General features: G+C 41.3%; 1 protein-coding gene across 5 annotated transcripts in view; it reads right to left on the bottom strand.

Annotated features, from left to right (window-relative positions):
* The window catches only part of CDKAL1 (CDKAL1 threonylcarbamoyladenosine tRNA methylthiotransferase), a gene marked incomplete at its 5' end in the record, with an annotated part of 659,036 nt that overhangs the window by 544,810 nt on the left and 93,285 nt on the right, over positions 1 to 20,941 (bottom strand). For all 5 annotated transcript variants that reach the window (XM_079776595.1, XM_079776597.1, XM_079776596.1 and 2 more), the window contains one exon: positions 3,563 to 3,647. In XM_079776595.1, coding sequence (XP_079632721.1) covers positions 3,563 to 3,647 — 85 coding nt within the window. The remainder of the gene's footprint in view (positions 1 to 3,562; positions 3,648 to 20,941) is intronic.

The raw sequence follows: 20,941 nt of genomic DNA, 5'->3' as shown, positions 1-20,941 counted from the left end.
AAAGAATACAATCAATAAAGATAAAAGACGATCCATTATTTTAATACAATCTTTAGCTGTGACTTCAAATACAGCATGATCAAAACCAAAACATGTCTTCCCTCTAATTGAAACCCCTTTCTGGGATTCCCTATATCATTCTAGTCAAAAATCTAGATGTCATATTCAATAATGCTAAAAGTGTAAAGAATTCTTTCTCAAGTCAACGCCTTCCTTCCAATTCTGAATGCGACCACAGAAAGGAGGCATCAGTATCTGGACTACTGCAACTCTGTCCTAGAGACTCCTGATCTAGACTCATTTGTACCCAACCATCCTTCACACTGCCGCATGATATAACTCCCTGAGACCAAAGGAATAGGCACATTTAGAAAATTAATTTTTTTAAATTTACTTTTTACAATAGCATAAAGATAAAAAAAAAGTACTGCACATGTAAAAGGGGAAAGAATAGAATTTTTTTTTAAAATCAGTGATACTGGAACAATTCAGTACCTATGTACACTTTTAGGGGAAAAATTATAAAACAGTGATGGCGAACCTATGACACGCACGTCAGCACTGACACGCGTAGCCATTTCTGATGACACGTGGCCGCATGCCGAGGATGAAACATTTGCTGTTCCTGAGGATGAAACATTTGCGAAATAATGTTTTTTCCTCAAAGTGACCCACTACCCGAGTTATGCTCAGTTTTTTGGCGAAGTCTGACACACCAAGCTCAAAAGGTTGCCCATCACTGTTCTAAAAGATGCACAGGAATGCCCTGGCTGGCGCAGCTCAGTGATGAGAGTGTCAGCCTGTGGACCAAAAGGCCTCTGGTTCGGCTGCAGGTGGATCCCTGGCAAGATCGGGGTGCATGTAGGAACATCCAATGGATGTGTCTCTCTCGCATCAGTGTTTCTCTCTCTCTCTGCCTCCCTCCCTCCATCCCTCCTCTCTTTCAATCTGTCTTCCTCTCCTCCTTCCTTTCCACTCTATCTAAAAAATATCAATGGAAGAAGTATTCTCAGGTGAGGATTAACAAAACAAAAAAAAGAAGACAACTCAATGTAGTCCAAGTCAAAAATCACTTGAACTTATATGGAAGGGCAAAGAAAAGCCAAGGCACCCTTAAAGGAAAAAAAAAAAATTAACATTCTCAAATATCCAGACTTAATATAAATCTATACTAATTATGACTGTGTACAATAAGTACCATAATAAAAAATAGATTAATAAAAAATAAATAAAACCCAGAGATAGACCCAAGCATCTACGGACACTCAATATGACAGAGTGGGTAATCTATATATATAAAAAGCCAGCAACTGGAATGCCTAACGACTAGAACGACCGGTCACTACAACGCCCCACTGCAGCCAGCAAACCAGCCGGATCCGAGGGTGGGGCCGGTGGCTAACCTTTTGCGGCCCCTCCCCTCAGCCGGCCCCGCCCCTGATCGGCCTCTCCCACCCCAATCGAGGGTGGGCCAGCCAGCCAACCTCCCGCCATCTCCTCCTCCCAACAGGCCCAGCCCTAATCTGCCCCGATTGGGGCTGGGCCAGCTGGACCCCACCCGTGCACAAATTCATGCACTGGGCCACTAGTACATAGCTAAGGGGAGAAAGGATAAATTTTTAAAAAACAAAAACAAAACAATAAATGATACTGGAAAAATTTAGATCCTACATGAAAAATAATAAAACTTTTTTGAAATTTAAAATAAACTGGACCCCCTTTCTAGCACCATATAAGCAAACAAAAAAGTCAACTCCAGATAGATTATAAATCTGTGCGAGGAGTAAAAACCATAAGACTTTTAGAAGAAAATAATGGAGGATATCTTAACTTCAGGGTAAGGAAAGATTTCTTACACAATAATAGCATAGACTCAAAGGAAAAGATATAAATTTTAAACCAAAATTTATCTCCAGCACTAAAGAAAGTGAAGAGATAAGCCACAATTGATATCTGCAACATGTGTAACATGTAAGGATTAGTATCTAGTCTACATGTAACATATTCCCACAAATAAATAAAAGACAATTCAACAGGGAAAAGATTTTAAAGCCATTTCACAAAAAAAGAAAAATCCAAATGGCCAATAAACATAAAAGATGCTCAACATCATTAGTAACCATGGAAATGCAAATTAAAACCACATTGAGATACCATCTCCACCACTATATTGGCAAAAGTTAGATGTCTGGCCATATCAAGTATCAGCATGAATTGAAAACAACTACCCGCATCCATTACTGGTGGGAGTGAATGACACATGCATTTGGGAAGAGTTTGGCATTATCTATTAAAGTTTGACTATGTACATATCCATGACCCAATAATTCAACTCCCAGTTACACATCCTAAAATAACTCTTGCACATGTGCACCAGAAACCATGTTCAAAATATTCATAGCAGCAGTCTTCATTCATACAAGCAAAGTCCTGGAAAAACTCAACTCTATAAATATTAAAATGGATAAATTGTGGCAAACTGATGCAACAAGGGACCAGAATAATTTTATATCCATTAACATGGATAAATCATGGGTTTGCTTAGGAAAAGTATCTCAGAACACCAACAGTTTAAGTCCAATAAATAAGGTCTAAAACAGGGCAAAACTAAACAATCATTGTTTAGAGATATACTTAACAGATGATAAATTTGCTAATGAAAGCAATGGAATGACACACAGAAACCAGGATAAAATTTTCTTTTTAGGGGTGTGTCTGAAAGAGAGACACACGAGAATTTCTAAGGTCTTGACAACATCATATTGCTTATGCTGGGTGGTGGACATATTAATGGTAATATTATTATTATTTAAACTATAGGTTTCATAAATCTTATATATGTATATTTCATAATAAAACCAATTTGGGGGGAGAGGGGAATGAGTTTTTAGAGTGAAGTTAGGAGGTGAAGAATCTCAAGTCTGGCTGGGAAGGCAAGAAGAAAAATCTGACAATAGCTAAAATGGATATATGGGGTGATTAGAACTGACCATATTTAAATGTCAATGAAGAGACTCCAATGGGACTGCAGAGATTGAAAATATAGGAGAATGAGGAAATAGTTTATAAAATGAGATTTCTAAGAAGGTGGGTAGGGTAAAATTCAGAGTACATGTGAACAAAAGATATTCTTTCACTTTAAACTTGAGGGAACAAAGCAAGAACCAAGGGCTTACATGCTCATCTCCCCCAACAACCGGTATTTCCCTTGCACTACTAGCACCTAGAACAGTGCTAATGGGCATGGGAGAGAAAGAGGCTAAGGACTGCTCTGGGTAGGTTCATAAAGTACAGAATGGATTACCTGAGAAGAGTACATTGTTAATACTTAACAAATATTCCAATTACCTATTAGCTAACTTCACAAATATACAAATCACCTATTAGAAAAGTCTACATTAAAGTTTCCTTCTTTAGCAGATAAATGCAAAAACAATATATTAAAATCCAATTCATACTTTTTTGATGCATACCGAATATTGATATGATTAGCAATCTTTTAAAATCTAATTTCCTTAAATCAACTCTTACCTCACTTATAAAAAAAATAACTTCTACTTACTTAATTGAATTTCTAAAGTGGTCTTCCGCTGGGTTTTTTACAGTGCAACTATTCAGGAGCCATAAATCTGCGTCTGATGCATTTTCTGTTAAAAAAAAAAAAAAGAAAGAAAAAGAAAAGTGTCCCATTTAATCGGTCAGAAATATCCAATTGCTTACTTAGATGGCACTGGGACTGCTGGGGGAAAGCAGAGAAAGGTAGAGAAGAGAGGTAGGTAAACAGGCAATTATAATACAGTAGGTAACTACTGTGATGTGGAAATATTCATGAGAAATAGATATTTTAAATGTATAACCTGTGTTATTATCTTTTCATTTAAAATATCAAGAGCATCAGCATTTGCTTCCTGTATTTTCAATATTTGAGAGTATTTAATAACTTCCAAAAACTAAAGTGAAACTGTCCTAAACTTGCCTCTGAATAGGAAATTGCCCCTTTGGGACTGCATGGTAATATTTTTCAAGCACATGTATTATCACTCTTCAATTTGAGAAGTTATTAAAAATATAATTTGTCTTCCTTGAAAACATTAAAGACTAACCTTAAATTGAGGCTTTTATTCCTCTCAACAATTTGATTAGATATTGTTACATACTATAATAAACTCATCAGCAGTGCAACTAATCACCCAAACCCATTATGTTTATGGACATCCTATCTAATAAAGAGGGAATATGCAAATTGACTATCATATCATAACAAGATGGCTGTGCCCACAGCGGAGGCAGGGGTTCCGTAACACAAGATGGCTGCACCCACAGCAGAGGCGGGGATCCCATAACACAAGATGGCTGTGCCCACAGCGGAGGCGGGGATCCTGTAACACAAGATGGCTGTGCCCACAGCGGAGGCCGAGTTCCCATAATGAGCCTTAATGAGCAATCAGCAGGGACCTGAGGCTACGTCCCCCACCTGGTGGGGCTTGACAGAGGACCTCAGGCCTCGCCCCCCACCCCAGCACCAGGCCGGGGGACCTGAGGACAAGCACCCGCCATGTGGGGCTTGACGGGGGACCTTAGACTGCGCCCCCTGCCCCACAGGGCTTGACAAGGGACCTCAGGCTGCATCCCCTGCCAGGTGGAGCTTGACGGGGGACCTCAGACCATGACCCCGCCCCGGCACCAGGCCAGGGGACCTGAGACCATGCCCCATGCCCCGGCACTGGGCCATGGGACCTGAGGCTGTGCCCCCCGCCTGGCAGGGCTTGACGGGGGGACCTCAGGCCGCGCCCCCTGGCCCGGGCAAGGGGACCTCAAGGCATGCCCCCCACCCAGGCGCCAGGCCAGGCGACCTAAGGCTGCGCCCCCCACCCAGCAGGGCTTGACAGGGGTGGGGCTGGCCAGGTCTGGATCTAGCCCAATGGGGTTGGGGCTGGGCTGGGTCTCGCACGATTTCGAGGCGCACGTGGGTGGGTGGGGACTTGACTCTGGTTCTCGTGAGTCTGGTTCTTCCAGACTCTGACAGGAGGAAGATTTTCTTATACATTTTACTAATTTTCTTTCATCTCTGACACTTCCATTATAGAGAAAAGGCAAATAGCAATATTAAAATATTTCCTCTAATTAATTCCCTTTTAATGTGCATGAATTTCATTACCGGGTCACTAGTGAATTTATAAATGCCTCAAGAGCTTGACGCTATTCCAACTACCTTGCTGCCTAAAAGGACTTACACTTTAAAATAGGATTATCACAATGAAAGGAAAACCAATATTGAAAACCGCAGTACCTTCAATGGTATTTCAGTAAGAACCAAAGCTGAGGTCAGGAGACATGAAGAACTAAGAGGACTAAGGGACGCCTGTATGTACAACCTCCACACTAGAAGGGAGTTACACGTGCAAACATTACATGAGAGAGTGGGGGAGCATAGCAAAGCTTTAGTAACTTGGCAAAAACTTTTCGCCCAAAATTTATTATAAAAAATGATAAAATGTTTCTATAAGGACCCCAAAATTCTTGAAATGCTAAAAAGACAAGGGAAGTTCCTTATTACTATACTCATCTCACTCCACCTATTCATCCCCCCACCATCACCACCACAGTATATGTCCCACTCAACAGCAGAGTGGCCTTTTTATAAAACATAAATTTGATTATGTCACTTCCCTGCTCAAACTTGGAAATGATGAGCATTGATTCCCCACAATGCCATTTGAAAGATACTCTTCTAATATCAATCTGACTGTAGCACTCTTGAGATCTTCCAATGATTTCACAGTGATATTCAAGGCCTATCCAGATCTTCAACTTCAATATTCATTTCTCCCCAACTTCAATATTCATTTCTCCCTAAATTCATCTGTCTCTCCAGCCACACCAAACCACCTGAAATTCCTAAACCTTGTGCTATGCCATCTGCATAGGATACCTTTATTTTCTTCAGAATGGCAACTCAGATAGCCCTTCACCTGCCCATCCACCTTCAGTTTCAGTTGAAGGTCTCTTAGATGCCTCTTCTCTGCATTCCCACAGTAGACTGCATAAAGCATTCTGGCACTTCATAATTCTGTATTAAAATAATTCATTTTTCCAGCCTGTACTTATTACTAGTTAAGAAATACTGAACACAACATTTTTATCTGAATGTCCAGGACCTAACACAGTAATGGCACAGAACAGACATTCAAGTAACCATGGAACACTAAACAGTATACAAATAGGTTCAAGAAGAAAGATGACAGAGGGATAATGTGTGAGACTACATACATATAGCACTTCTACCAACTTCCTAAAGCTCTGAGATCATGCTAATTTTTTTAAATAAGATTAAAGAAAGTCAACAACTTATTTAACAACAATTTAGAGCTGACACTTTATCATACTCACTAGAGGCCTGGTACACGAGATTTGTGCACTTGGGGGGGTGGTCCCTCAGCTCGGCCTGTGCCCTCTCACAGTTGGGACCCCTCGGGGGATGTCCAGCTGTGCTCGCCAGATGTGAGCCCGGCTTCTGACTGAGCAGCGCTCCCACTGTGGGAGCGCACTGACCACCAGGGGGCAGCTCCTGCATTGAGCATCTGCACCCTGGTGGTCAGTGCACGTCACAGTGACCGGTTGTTCCACTGCTCAGTCCATTTGCATATTACCCTTTTATTATATAGGACTAGAGGCCCGGTGCACGAATTTCGTGCACGGGGGTCCCTCAGCCCAACCTGCACCCTCTACAATCCAGGATCTCTCAGGGGATGTCCTACTGATGGCTTAGGCTCACTCCCCATGGTTCTCTGCTCTCTGCAGGGCCTGGAGGTTTCCCTGCAGTCATGGAGATGAAGCCCCCATGCCGTGCTGTCCGCTCTCTGCCTGCTGCTGCCATGCGCCATGTGAAGGAAGCCCCAATGCCCTGCAGTGTGCTCTGTCTGCCAGGCCTGGGGGCTTCGCCGACAGGGACACACTAAGGAAGCCCCCAAGCCCTGCTGTCTGGGCTCTGTCTGCTGGGCCTGGGTGTGTTTCCGCTGCCTCTGCTCTAAGGAAGCCGCCAGGCCCTGCTCTCCGGCCTCTGTTTGTTGGTCAGACAGGCCAGACACTCCAGCAGCGGGGCTGAGGTGACTGGGCACCGCCATCTTGTGGCTATGTGGGGCGTCATTTTGTTGCGGAGGTACGGTTAATTTGCATATTACTCTATTATTAGATAGGATAGCTATATCCCCAGCACTTATGACAGTTCCTGGTACATAGTGAGTACTCATTAATTTACTAAATGAATGTGGAATTTTGAAAGACAAAGCAAAACTATGATCAATGTATTATATCTGTAAGCTAATGGCAAAAATATAAAGACTGTGGATTTATTTAAAACAAACAAACAGCCCGGCCAGCATGGCTCAGTGGTTGAGCATTGACCTATGAACCAGAAGGTCATGGTTCAATTCCTGGTCAGGGCACATGCCCGGGTTGCAGGCTTGATCCCACTGTGGGGCATGCAGAAGGAAGCCGATCAATGATTCTCTCTCATCATTGATGTTTCTATCTCTCTCTCCCTCTCTCTTCCTCTCTGAAATCAATAAAAATATATAAAACAAACAAACGAAAACCTAAAGAAAGAACTACTTGTGCCAGATTCCAGGTTGGTATCATGGTACATTCTTCTATTCAGTCACCATAAAGCCACCAGACATATCTCAACAAAAGCTGCTCAAGGAGAACTTCAGCAATATATAAGGCTAATCATTCCACTTGATCTGGAATTCTGTCAATGTTGGGATGTGCTGACTTTCAAAATAAAGTGAATACTGCGCTGGTGACCCAGTAATTACAACCAACAGAAAACCTGTGAATATACCAAAATGCCCACAAAATTACCTAACTGAATAGTAACTATCCCACAAAAGAGAAGTCTCTCCTCCAATAAACACAGTTTCTTATCCAATTATTTCTTAACTTAGTTTTGTGTTAATGTATCTTACTTACTATTTTCAAAAGATTGTTCTACTTATAAGCATAAAACAGTCAGTCAACAACCACAACACAATGAAGATTCACTGTGTGTCAGGCTATATTCTAGGTTATGGGGATATAGCTATGGCAAGAGTTTCTACCCTCAAGGAGTTTACAGTGTTAAGGAGGAAGTGTGATAAAAAACAAAAATAGGTGAACAAGCTAATAATTTCAGTCAATGATATTAGCACAATAAAAGAGGGTAATGGACAAAGACTAACTAGGGTGGGGGTGTTGCTAGTCAAAATAAGTCTCCCTCAGAAGTTCAAATCTGAACTGGGACTTACATAATGGGAAAGAATCTGCAAGGATGGGAAGAGCTTTCTGAGAGATACCACAAAAGCAAAGGCCTAGAAAGAGGACCAAGCTTGCATGTTCTAGTAACAGAGAGACCAACGGAGTGACTGGACATAGGGAGAACAGGAGGAGAAAGGTCAGGGAGCAGGAACCAGATTACACTGGCAATTGTTTCAAACATGAGCTAATTTTTACTGCAGAAAGCCCCTTCTGGAAGCACTGTGAAGACTGTAGATAGGGCAAATGGAAAAGCAGTAAGAAAAAAATAGAGGCAAGATAACCAGATGGAAGCTGACACATTGGTCTATGGTAACCTGGACTGGGGTTATGGCATGGCAAGAGTGAGAAGCAAATGGAGGCATATTTTGAAGGTAGAAACAAGATAAACCAGTGAGAGAATAGATGTGAGTCATACAAGAAGTAATCAAGTAGGATTCCTAAGCACATGGGAAGTAATTTGGCCTGAGCATCAGTTGTTTGCGGTGCCATTTATTGAGACAGGAAAGGTTTACAAAGAAACAGATTTAGGGATGAGAGAATCAATAGGGGGTCTTCTGGACATGCTTATTTGAGATCCCTATTAAATATCCAACTAGAAATAATAATCAGCCATTTGTATATATGAGACACAAATGGGAGAATCAAAACCATATAGAAGATACCTGAATCTATAGGAATGGATGAGCTCACCTAAGGAGACAATATAGGGGTGGAGGGGAAGGGAAGAAAGGAGAGAAAAAAGTAGAAGACTGGGTCTTTCAAAGGTCTGGTAGAAAAGTTGAGATGAGAAAGGACACTGAAAAAGAGCAGCCAATAAGATAAGAGGATAAAAACTAGGCACATGATGTCATTGAAATCCAGAGAAGAGAGTATTTGAAACAGGAGTAAACAATTTTGTTAAATGCTGAGAGTTCAAGAAAGATAACTCTATAAATACCAGATGCAATCTAGACCTCAAGATATGATTATTTCGTATTTCATTATCAAACCATAGTGCTGCCATGAAATCATTGTGCATATATCAACCTATATTCTTCCCAGGTTATCTCTGGATCAAATCCAAAGAAGTAGTATCATTAACAAAAAAATAAAATGAAGATCCAGACTTTTTCCTTTCTCAATGCTGGTATCTGCTTGCTCTGTGCCAACCCACAATCACCGAGCAAAGGCCCCTTTTCACAGAAAACAAACTCACTACAGAAGGGAAGTGAGGTGGAATATCATGCATGGCTATTTGCCAATAAAGAACGCTGAGTTCATATTTTTGGTCCCCTTATGATCACATTCCCTGGGATCTAAGATGCCATCCACTACAAGAAACACTTTCAACTCAGTAACAGCTCCTCAAGAAGAGTGGGACTTTACATTCATGTTCTTAGGAATTTTAAGATATCCCAACTTCAAACATTAACATGAGAGGGAGGATGGCAGTGAAATGAAGCTGAAACAGAAGAAATAAGTGAACTTAGCATGTCGTCTTGGAGTGGCACCATCTAAAACAAACAAGAAATATGGAAAAACCTGTCTTTCCAGAACCTCATCACCCAATATACTACCACTAGTAGATGAATAGGTTACTGAATTAAATATCTGAGAAGAGAAGGTTAACATCTTATGGTCTTGCCTTAATCAGAGCATTCATGGCAGATTCTCCAGTGTCCAGGAGGAAGAAACAATATTACAGAAGAGCCCTTAGGGAAAGATGGACGAGGTAGATGGACAAGAATGGACCAAGGAAGGAAAAGACAGTAAGAAAGTACCACACGCAGAGACACAAACCTGAAGAGGACCCAAAAAAGGCTCTTACCTACTTTGAGATTTGGCCTACAGCACTACTGTTAACTCCCGATATGGAACTGAAAGTCATCTGCACATTAGCAAAATATTGCCAATGCCTGAGCTGGGATATCAGGACTGGTTTGGAAGGCTACAAACTTTAGGCTAGCCCGATGGAATCTAGACCTCAAGATATTATTTAGTCCTTCATTATCAAACCATAGTGCTGCCATGAAATCACTGTGCACATATTATCCTATATTCTTCCCAGATTATCTTTGGACCAAATCCAAAAAAGCAGGATTGACGGGTCAAGGATAAATTCATAGGTAACTGCATTATATACTGTCACATTCTCCTCCCTAAGGCGTGTCTCACTTTTCACTCCCATGAGCAATGCAAGATACTGCCTGTTATCCACAGCATCACCCACAGGGTGTGCTATCAAACCTGTGGACTTTTGCCAATCAGGTGAGAAACAGAAAGCCGGGTGAGGTTTAACATGCATTTCTCTTATTATGAATGAGTTGAGTATCTTCTCAGATGTTTATGGACCATTTGCAGGGTTTGGTTTGTTTTTTTCCGGTTTTCAGTCTGTTCATATCTTTTGCTCACTTTTCTATCAGTCATTTTCATTTCAAGTTTTAATTTAGTGACACACATAAACATACTATATATGAGAAAGTATTTCTTGTCTATGATATTAGTTATAATATTTTTCCCCAGTTTGTCACTTTACTTTGTTATAGTTTCTTCATACTTTTTTATTTCTAGGATATCAAATTTATCTACTTCTCCTCTTATTGCTTCTGGATTTTGAGTCATAATTAGAAAGTTTTCTGTACTCCCAAGTTACCAAGGAATGTACCCATATTTTCTCCTAATACACATATGGATTAACATTTAGATCTTTGATCTATTAGGAATTTATCCTGATACACATCGATCTTACTGAATTTTTAAAGCAGAAGATGAAATAAGATACCACATTCTCATATCAAATTGGAAAATAATAAAAAGTAGGATACTACCTAATGCTAGCAAAGGAATGGGGAACTGGCAACCTCTTCCTCTGCTGATGGCAGGCGACATAGGAAACTCTTTGGAATGCAATGTAGGGATAGCTATCAAAAATTCAGATGCTGCCCTGGCCAGGTGTCTCAGTTGGTTGGAGCATTGTCTCATGCACCAAAAGGTGGCAGGTTCGGTTCCCAATCAGAGAGCACATACCCAGGTTATGGTTCCATCCCAGGTCGAGGTCGGAGCACATGCAGGAGGCAACCAATCAATGTTTCTCTCACATTGATGTTTCTTTCTCTTTCTCTCTCTTTCTCTCTTTCTCTCTCTCTCTCTCTCTCTCTCTCTCTCTCTCTCTCTCTCTCTCTCTTTCTCTCTCGCCCTCCCTCTTTCTAAAATCAATTTTTAAAAACTTAAATGTGTATTGGAATTTCTCCTACACATTTGTAGCATATTTGCACCACACACATGCATATTTATATGCGCACACACATACACTGAGTGGCCAGATTATTATGATCTCTGAACACATAATAATCTGGCCACTCGGTGTATATCCTATATAATAAAAGGCTAATATGCAAATTGTCCCCTCGACCAGGAGTTCGACCAGCAGGTAGGCCGGCCAACTGCCCATGTCCCCTCCCCCTGGCCAGGCTGGCCGGACTCCATCCATGCACGAATTCATGCACCGGGCCTCTAATAGACACACACACACACACACACACACACACACACACACACACACTGAGTGACCAGGTTATTATGCGTTCAGAGATCATAATAATCTGGCCACTCAGTGTATATGCACATACATATATAGATATAAAAATATATATAATTGTACACATAAATTATTAAATTCTCACTGAAGATTACTAAAGCAAAAGACCTAGAAAGCCTATAAGTTGATTAAAGGAGATTGACTAAATAAATTATGAGACTGCAGCTAAAATACCATTTATTTGTTTTAAAAAGGCAATCTGTAAGTGCTAATTTATAATAATCTTTGTTACAACATCAGGTAAAACAAAGCAAGGTACAGAAGAGTAGGTCTCATATTTCATTTGTGTTTAAAAAGGAAAAGAGAAAAAGGAAATTCTGTTGTAAGCAAAGAAGATTTCTAAAAGCATACATATGAAATTGCTGGAGGTGTCCATCCTTAGAAGTAAGATAAAGGTTCAGCTGTCCTCCAATATAGTGTTCATGTGTGCATCTAACATTCTTTCTCTTTTCTTTTTTTAAATTGCATGGACATTACTTTTATAATTTTATAAAATTTAATCCTGAGAAGGAACACATCACTATTTTATTTATATTCATCTGTATTGTTTTAATTATTAAAAGCAGGTATTGATTTTGTTCACTTACAAAAACTAATCAACCTTTTTACTTTTTTTTTTAATGTTTCCTTTTCCACAGAGCTTGGCATCAAGTGTTCTTTCATTTTAAGGCAAGAACATACACTATTTTCTTGTTGTGACCCATCATAAAAACTGGCCTGATATACATTTTCTAAGGGACTTTTCTCCCCACTGCTAGAGCCTTTGTACTCACTGGACCAAGGAAATGATGGTCATTGGCACACCACCCACTTTGAGTGTGGGGATAGAAAAACAAACTATTATTTGTTCTAATCGAATCACATTCACTTTCCAAACTATTTCTTTATATACACAACATAAATTACTTTTAAACCTAAAGTAATAAAAATCTGATTAGCAATAATGATAATAGCTGACATTACTGGGTACATATTATGTGTCCAGCAATGAGTCATGCACATCATATCCTTTTTTTCCATTTAATCCTCCAAATTTGTGGTGGGTTCATTTTTACTCAAATTTTATGGGAGGGGGATCTGTGGCTTAGAAAGGAAAAGTAACTTGCCTAAAATCACACAGAGAGACAGTGGCCAGGATTAGAGACCCAGACAAACTGACTCCAGGGACTGTCAGTTTAAGGAAATTAGAATGCCTCATTAGTGGCTCTTCGCCTCTTGATCAAAAATAATGCAGACAATATCTAAAAACAAAATATAGAAATGTTACGTGGCCTTGAGGTTGCCTCATGATATTTCTAAAGAAGCTAATGAGCAGGCTTGAAAAGGAACTGTGTGGCTATTTCCAACATTTCCAAGATCTTGAACATGTCAGCTCTTGGCCTTCTGTTATCGGTGAGAGACATGCAAGTAAAGGGAGCATTAATAATGATGCAGCATCCTCACTCCAAAGCACAAGCTAACTCTCACAGCAACCAATCTCCACTTCACCCTGCAGGCTTCTGCATAATCATGGCATTATGGAAGAGATGGGCATGGTTCATAGCAACACTACTCAGAACAAAACATTTATCTTATACAACTGTTCCATTTGGAAGTCAACGCGAGGAACAGCATAAAACAGTAAGAGGAGTCTATCCAAAGATTTAGGTAAGGCAGTTAAACATGTGGATATAAATAAAATTCACTAAGAGCACAACGAAGATGGGGAAATGTTTGATTGTTTTGGACCCGACAGCATTTGGTAGGAAAGGGGGTCTTTTATCACAGAACAAACGTCCATTACGCTAATTCATACCTGTGTGTGTATTTATATTAATACAAATCACTGAATGCCTACTAAAATCTCAGGGAATAGAGTAAGCTTTTGTTAAAGTTTATTTTTTATTGTTGACATTATTACAGATGTCCCCTATTTTCCCTCCACTTGCCCCTAGAGTAAGCTTTAATAAAAGTATTTAAAAGCACCTTTAAGGTGCATCTTTAAAAATAATTTCTTAAAATCAGTAAAGGCTAAATTAAAATTACAAATTCTGGTCAATGTATTTTTTTTTTGTCTACCTTTCATTTATTCTATATAGGGACTGTGCAAAGCACAACAGTGAGTAAGCAGGTTTTCAAAATCTTTTTTTATTATTATTGATTTTGAGAGAGAGAGAGAGAGAGAGAGAGAGAGAGAGAGAGAGAGAGAGAGAGAGATTTGTTGTCTCACTTATGCATTCACTGATTGCTTCCTGTATGTACCCTGACTGGAGATTGAACCCACAACCTTGGCATATTAGGACAATGCTCTAACCAACTGAGCTACCCAACCAGAGTAAAAAAAAACCTTTTTACAAAAACAATTAAAGTGAACCAGGAGAAAGCATTCTCCTTTTAGTAAGCTAGGGTTGGAAGACTGAGAGGATGAGGAGAAGAAGGGGACCAAAACAGAGGAAAGAGGAGGAGAAGAGAAAAGGGAAAGGAGAAACAGAGTCTGGCAGACAAAGAACATCTGCAGTGCCCAGTCTGGAATACTCAGAACAGGAACTGACCCCCCACTACTGAGTGCTGGGGAGTACTGGCGTGCTTCTGAACGAAGTAGAACACAGAAGCTCCTAGGGAAGCACTTACTCTTGGAGATTACTCACAGGAGTTTGTTCTTTAAAAATACAGGCATCCCCTGCTTGTTGAAAGTTCTGGTTATACCACTTTACTTTTTCAAAAGACCTACATTAAAACCTGTTCAAAGAGGATTTCCACTTTTACAGAAGAAGTGAAAACAGTGTCCAGCATTTGTGATGCAGTGAGGTAGTGCACCCGGAACATCGAGAGCACACTGTTGCTTCGACTAAATGCGGTTTTATTTTAGGCTTTGTATGTTAACTGATATGAATTGGAAGGTTATTTTTTGGATCTCGGAAAACTAAAAAACTTTTCCATATAAATCAATGGTAACTGCTTCTTTGCTTTCTGCCATGTTGGCTTAGGAAAGGTTTTATAGGAATGCTCTGCTTCTGGATAGTGGAGAAACCTGTAGTCCTGCTGAGCGCTTTGCAAAGATAAAATGAAACCATGAGTCAGCTTGAACTCTGTTCACTGTTCAGAGGGAAAAGAACATTTTTTCTTTTAAGTGATAAATAAAAGCTGGGAGAACTCTAACAGTAACTACTGAAAATTAATTACATGTCTAAGTAGGCCTGGCAACAATCTAAATCAGAGTGCAAGACAAACCTTTACTTACTGTGTAGAACAGAACATTGCTAATATTCCCCTGTCCTCTTTCCAAATTAAATTGCTCTGTTGGTCCTGACACATAATTATTCAGGAGTTACTGTGTCTAAAGAATCCATAATAGGACATCTACTTCTATGATGTAAATAGGTTTATAAACTAAGAGCTAATATACACACCAAATGGACCTTATAGGGCACTTCATGAGCTGGTCACCATACCTCTACACTAAGCCACTGCTCACCATGCCTATCTTGTATGTTATGTTCCTGCCAGACTGAGCCTTCAGGCCCTCAGGCATAATAAAACTCCAAAATTGAGAAAAACGAAAATCTAACCCTCCCCCCCCAAAAAAAAAAGTAGGTAAAGAATATGAACTGAGAGTGCACACAAAAAGGAAATACATGGCTCTTGAACATAAAAAAAGATATTCAACCCCATTATTAATAAATAAAAATTAAAACTGCACTAAGGGAAAAAAACTGTACAATTTTTTAATTCTTATATTGTCAAAAAAACAAGTTTGAAAACATTGCGCTGATGTCACTGTGAGGAAGCAGGCACTTTCCTGCATTGCTGGTGGGAATGCAAACTAGAAAACCACCTATGAAGGCCATTTAGCAATACCTACCATAAAGGAAAATGCACATTCTCTGACCAAGAAGTTCTGAGAATTTAGCCTACTATAAACATACTAGAGGCCCGGTGCACGAAATTCGTGCATGGGTAGGGTCCCTAGGCCTGGCCGGCGATCAGGGCCAATCTGTGGGACGACCGGCGGGGTAATCAGGGGGCCCCCACTGGCACCTGCCTTAGTCAGCCTGGCACCACCTGCTCGCCAGCCCCACCCCCACCGCCGCCTGCTCGCCAGCTGGCCCAACAGCCAGGAGCCTGCAGGCTGGGGGCAGCTCCTGCATTGAGTGTCTGCCCCCTGGTGGTCAGTGCACATCATATCCACCAGTCTTCCACAGGTCGTACCACCATTCGGTTGATTTGCACATTAGGCTTTTATTATATAGGACTTACACATGTGCAAGGTAATTCATTGCAGCACTGTTTGTTAGAATAAAAGGTGACTGGTTAAAGGCATCCTATATAATAAAAGGGTAATGTGCAAATTGTCCCCACAGGTGGGAGTTTGACTGGCCGGTAGCTATGACGCACACTGACCACCAGGGGGCAGAAGCTCTAACGCAGGAGCTGCTGAGCAACAGCAACTTTGCAGAGTGCCCTCTCGCACTCCAGGATCCCTGGGGGGATGTCGGACTGCGGGTTTTGGCCCAATCCCCACAGGCCAGGCTGAGGGACCCCCACCTGCTGGAGGAAACCTGCTCACTCTGCAGATGCCCTTCAAGCCCTGGCACCACCCCAGGTGCAGCCGGCTAGGGAGGGACCGTGAGAGGTTGGCTCCAGGGCATGTTTAGCCTGTCTCAACCAGTCCCGCCCCACCAGTCACCTTCTAATTAATTTACTTTCAATGTGCACGAATCCATGCACCAGGCCTCTAGTTTTAGTATATTCAGAATTGAGATTCCTATAAAGCTGCTCAAAAAAAAAAAAAGAATGAATAACCTCAAGTCCTAATGTAGAAAGAGCTCTAGACATATTTTTCAGAGAAAAAAATTAAGACGTGAAAATACATATACACTATGCTACCACAGGAACTCTAAAATAAATTTTCACCTTTGCTTCTATTTGTACAAAAAATTACGTGTGTGTATATCAAAAACAAATAAAATGGTTGGGACTGGGGAGAGGAATAACTACAGAATTGATAGGAGACAAGGTAAGAGAAAGATTTTCATTTGTACAACTGATTTTTTTACTTTTAAACCAATTCAAAAATTAAGTCTTCCCAAAGTAAAAAAGCAATTGCAAAAAATGTACTAGTAGCTTGTCTTAATCTTCCTACTATTTCCCCAATTTTGTACTTCCTTCCATAGTCAAACATCTTAAAAAAACTATCCCTGTACCAGATCTATACATATTCTGTCACCTCCCATTCTCTCTTCCAGCACTTCATTTTGGTGAAGATCTTCAACCACTCACTATTTTATAAAAACACTTTCATTGTGGGAACCGATCCCAAATGCCATAGACAGCTAAACACTCCTTTCTTTATGGTGTCAACAGACTCACTTTCCTATTTTCCTCTTACCTCCCTAGCCTCTCTGCTTTATCCATCCATGAATTACACTGCTAATGGGAATGTAAAATAGTATAACTGATTGGGAAAAGAGTCTGTGAATCCCACAAATTGGTAAACAAAGAGTTAACATATGATCCAGCAATTCCTCTCCTGGGTATACACCCTAAAAAACTGAAAATGTATGTTCACACAAAAACTTGTACATCGCCCAGCCAGTGTGGCTCAGAGGTTGAGCGTCAACCTATGAACCAGGAGGTCATGGTTCAATTCCTGGTCAGGACACATGCCCGGATTGTGGAGTCGATCCCCAGTGCGGGGTGTGAAGGAGGCAGGCAAATAATGATTCTCTCTCATCATGGATGTTTCTATCTCCCTCTCCCTCTCCCTTCCTCTCTGAAATCAATAAAAATATTTTTTAAAAAACACATTTGTACATCAATGCTCATAGCTGCATTATCTTAGCCAAAAAGTGTGTGTGTGTGTGTTTTTGGGGGGGGGGGGGTGTCCATCAGCTCATAATTGAATAAATAAAATGTAGTATATCCATACAAAGGAATATTATTAGGCAATAATAAGAAATGAAATATTGATAACATGCTTGATGGACCTTGAAAACAAGGTGAAAGAGGTCAGTCACAAAGTAACATGTGTTGTATGATTCCACTTAAATGAAAGGTCCAAGAGACAGAAAGGAGACTGGTGACTGCCTAGGGCTGGGAAGGCTAGGAAGACTGAGGGGTACCGGTTAAAGGATGCAGAGACTCTAGTTGAGGTAATAAAAATGGTTTAAATTGACTGTAGTGATGGATGCACAACTCTGTGAATATACTAAAAGCTACCGAATTGTACACTTTAAATGGTATATGGTATGAGAGTGATTATCTCAAAAAAGCTGTTTTAGAAACAAACAAAACAAAAAACAAGAGATGAGCTTGAGCCACACCATCACCACTGTTTTCATTCTTTACCGTCTGCCTAAATGTCTCTTCCAACCATCCACCCTAGAAAACTACTATTCTCCATTTTCAGCTGTTACATATCACCCCCTCTAGGAAGCCTTCTCTACTGTAGTTCTTCAGAAAGAGTAAGGCACTACTTCTCCTTGCTTACAGATGAGCTTGTGACATATCCTGGCAAAGATTCATAAGTATGTCCCACCCTTAAAATGAGTCCCTCAATGTCTTCAAATCCCCAGAGATGAGCTCAGGGCTTAGAAAAGGATATGCTCTGATTGTCAATGGGTGGGTGGACATGTGGAAGGGTAGATGGGTGAATGGGTGGATGCATGTATTGATGGATAGAAGGACAGAAGGAGAGAAGAGAAAGAAACCAAGAGCAAGCATGAGTAAACAAAGAAGCAAACATCAGGGTGGCAGAACAGCATGATAATGAATAATGGAGACCAAATGAGGAAGCAAACAGATTAGTCCTTGTCAGCAATCAAAAGTTAACACTAGAGAAATGCTTTCAGCAGAAGCTGGGGTCAAACTCGGATGGAGAATCTGGTATTTCTTCCAGAGGATTTTCTTGTTCTAACAAGAACAAAGACAGCAGCAACTTTTCATTTTAGCACTTATAAAAATAATGTATTTACAAAAATATCCTGGGAAAATGTCTTTTCCATCTAACAGAGATTATGCAATTTATACATATAGCTATAATTATAGAGAAGTAAAAGAAAAACAAAACCCTATGCATTAAAAATAGGTTAGAAGGAAATGCACCAAAATGTTAGCAGTAGCTATATTTAGGTACTGGCACACATGCTCTAGAGAGCAGGTCTTCCTGGTTTCCAGAGGCTTCCCGACATGAGTCTGGGCCTGACAAGGCATTTCTTCCCCAAGCTGATCCCTACCATCTGGAGGTGCTTACAGGCCTCCGGAGACATGTTCTGTCTCATCTGACTGGCTCATCTGGACAGGCTGGCTCCTTGGAGCTGGCTTAGGCCCCAAGGGTCTTCTTCATCCAATTATTCAACAGAGGGCCAGGCTTGGACCTGGCAAGCCTGGTCCAAGGTTCTAACACTGACCTTGAAGAAGGCTATTTCGACAGTTCAGAGATTAGCTAACATGGGGCAAAGGTAGGCTGTTAATTATGGGGAAACAAAGCCTCAAGTGGCAAAGAGGATTTTGTAAAAACAAAAGAACTTAGTAACTGACTACATATAGAAAATGACAGCAGGAAGAATAAAGGTTTCTAACCTAGAAGCTAATCCAAAGAGTGGCACAGCTAAGGAGAAGCAGGTCAGAGGAGAAAAGTGTAACTTCAGCATTAGACATGTTCACTTTCAGTTACCTATCCAGTGATGTATGCAAGCAGAACTGTGCACAAGCAACTGTAAGTGCATGAAAAGACTCACAAAGATCAGGGATACCCATGTCACCAAAGATGACAGACAACAGGCAATGGAGTATCAGGGTTAAAAATCATCAAGAAGATGGAAGTATGTCACAAAGCCATGATGGGAGGGCAGGACTTCAAAGAGGACTGTTTGCCTAACTGAGTAATGGTGACAGACAATAGGCTTAAAGTGGTTGTGAAAAGCAAAAACTACACTGACCTCTGCCTTATGAATCAGAGGGAATTTGCCTAGAAGTCAGAAGTACAATTAAAATGCTGGAATTGATTTCCTATACATTTCAATTTGACTATGCAATAGATTAGAACTAAATAACAACATTTGCATAGCATTTTACACTTACAAAGCATTTTCAAATACATTCTCTCATCTAAGAGCCACATGAAGTAAGTATTTACACTCATGGATGAGGAAACAAGGAAAGATGTTGTGACAAGCAAAGAATTGTCATAAACCGAATCCCAGGAAGCAGGGCCAGGGTGGTCTTGGCTCTGCAGGCTGAGCCGAGGCACTTCGAATTCCCTTTGATGTTAAGTGCTGTGATGTGGGCTGTCCTTACTACCATGAACAGGGATGATTTCTTTCATGATGCCCAAAACAACAAAGTTTGTGCATTTATTCACAGACTAGAAGCCCGGTGCATGGATTCATGCACACTGAAAGTAAATTAATTAGAAGGTGGCTGGCGGGACGGGACTGGGCATGATGGGTCAGACATGCCCTGGAGCCAACCTCCAGCAGTTCCTACCCGGCTGACTGCACCTGGGGCGGCACTGGAGCTCAAAGGGCGTCTGCAGAGTGAGAGGGGTCCCTCCGGCAGGCAGAGTCCCTCGGCCTGGCCTGCGGGAATCAGGCCGTAACCGGCAGTCTGACATCCCCCGAGGAGTCCTGGAGTGCGAGAGGGCACTCTGCAAAGTTACTGTCGCTCAGCAGCTCCTGCGTTGGAGCATCTTCTCCCTGGTGGTCAGTGCATGTCACAGCTACCAATCGGAGCATCTGCCCCCTGGTAGTCATTGCATGTCATAGCTACTGGTCGAACAGTCAAACGATTGCTTAGGCTTTTATCTATATGGACTAAAGGCCTGGTGCACGAATTCGTGCACAGGTGGGGTCTGGCCGGCCCACCCTGATGGGGGCCCATCAGGCCAGGCTGGCAGGAGGGAGGGGCCGTGGGTGGTTGGCCGGCCGGTCCTGCCTCAGATCAGGGTATTGGGGGCTGATCGGGGGTGGGGCTGGCTGGAGGGGGTGGGACGATCAAAGCCTGGATCAGGCTGGTTGGCTGCCGCAGTGTGCATCACAGCTACTGGTCGTTCTGGTTGTTCTGGTTGCTCCATCGTTCCAGTCACTGGGC

This window comes from Cnephaeus nilssonii, assembly GCF_951640355.1.
Source record: "Cnephaeus nilssonii genome assembly, chromosome: 7".
Lineage (NCBI taxonomy): Eukaryota > Metazoa > Chordata > Mammalia > Chiroptera > Vespertilionidae > Cnephaeus > Cnephaeus nilssonii.
The sequence above is the reverse complement of the archived record's forward strand: the minus strand, read 5'-3'. Positions and strand labels throughout refer to the sequence as shown.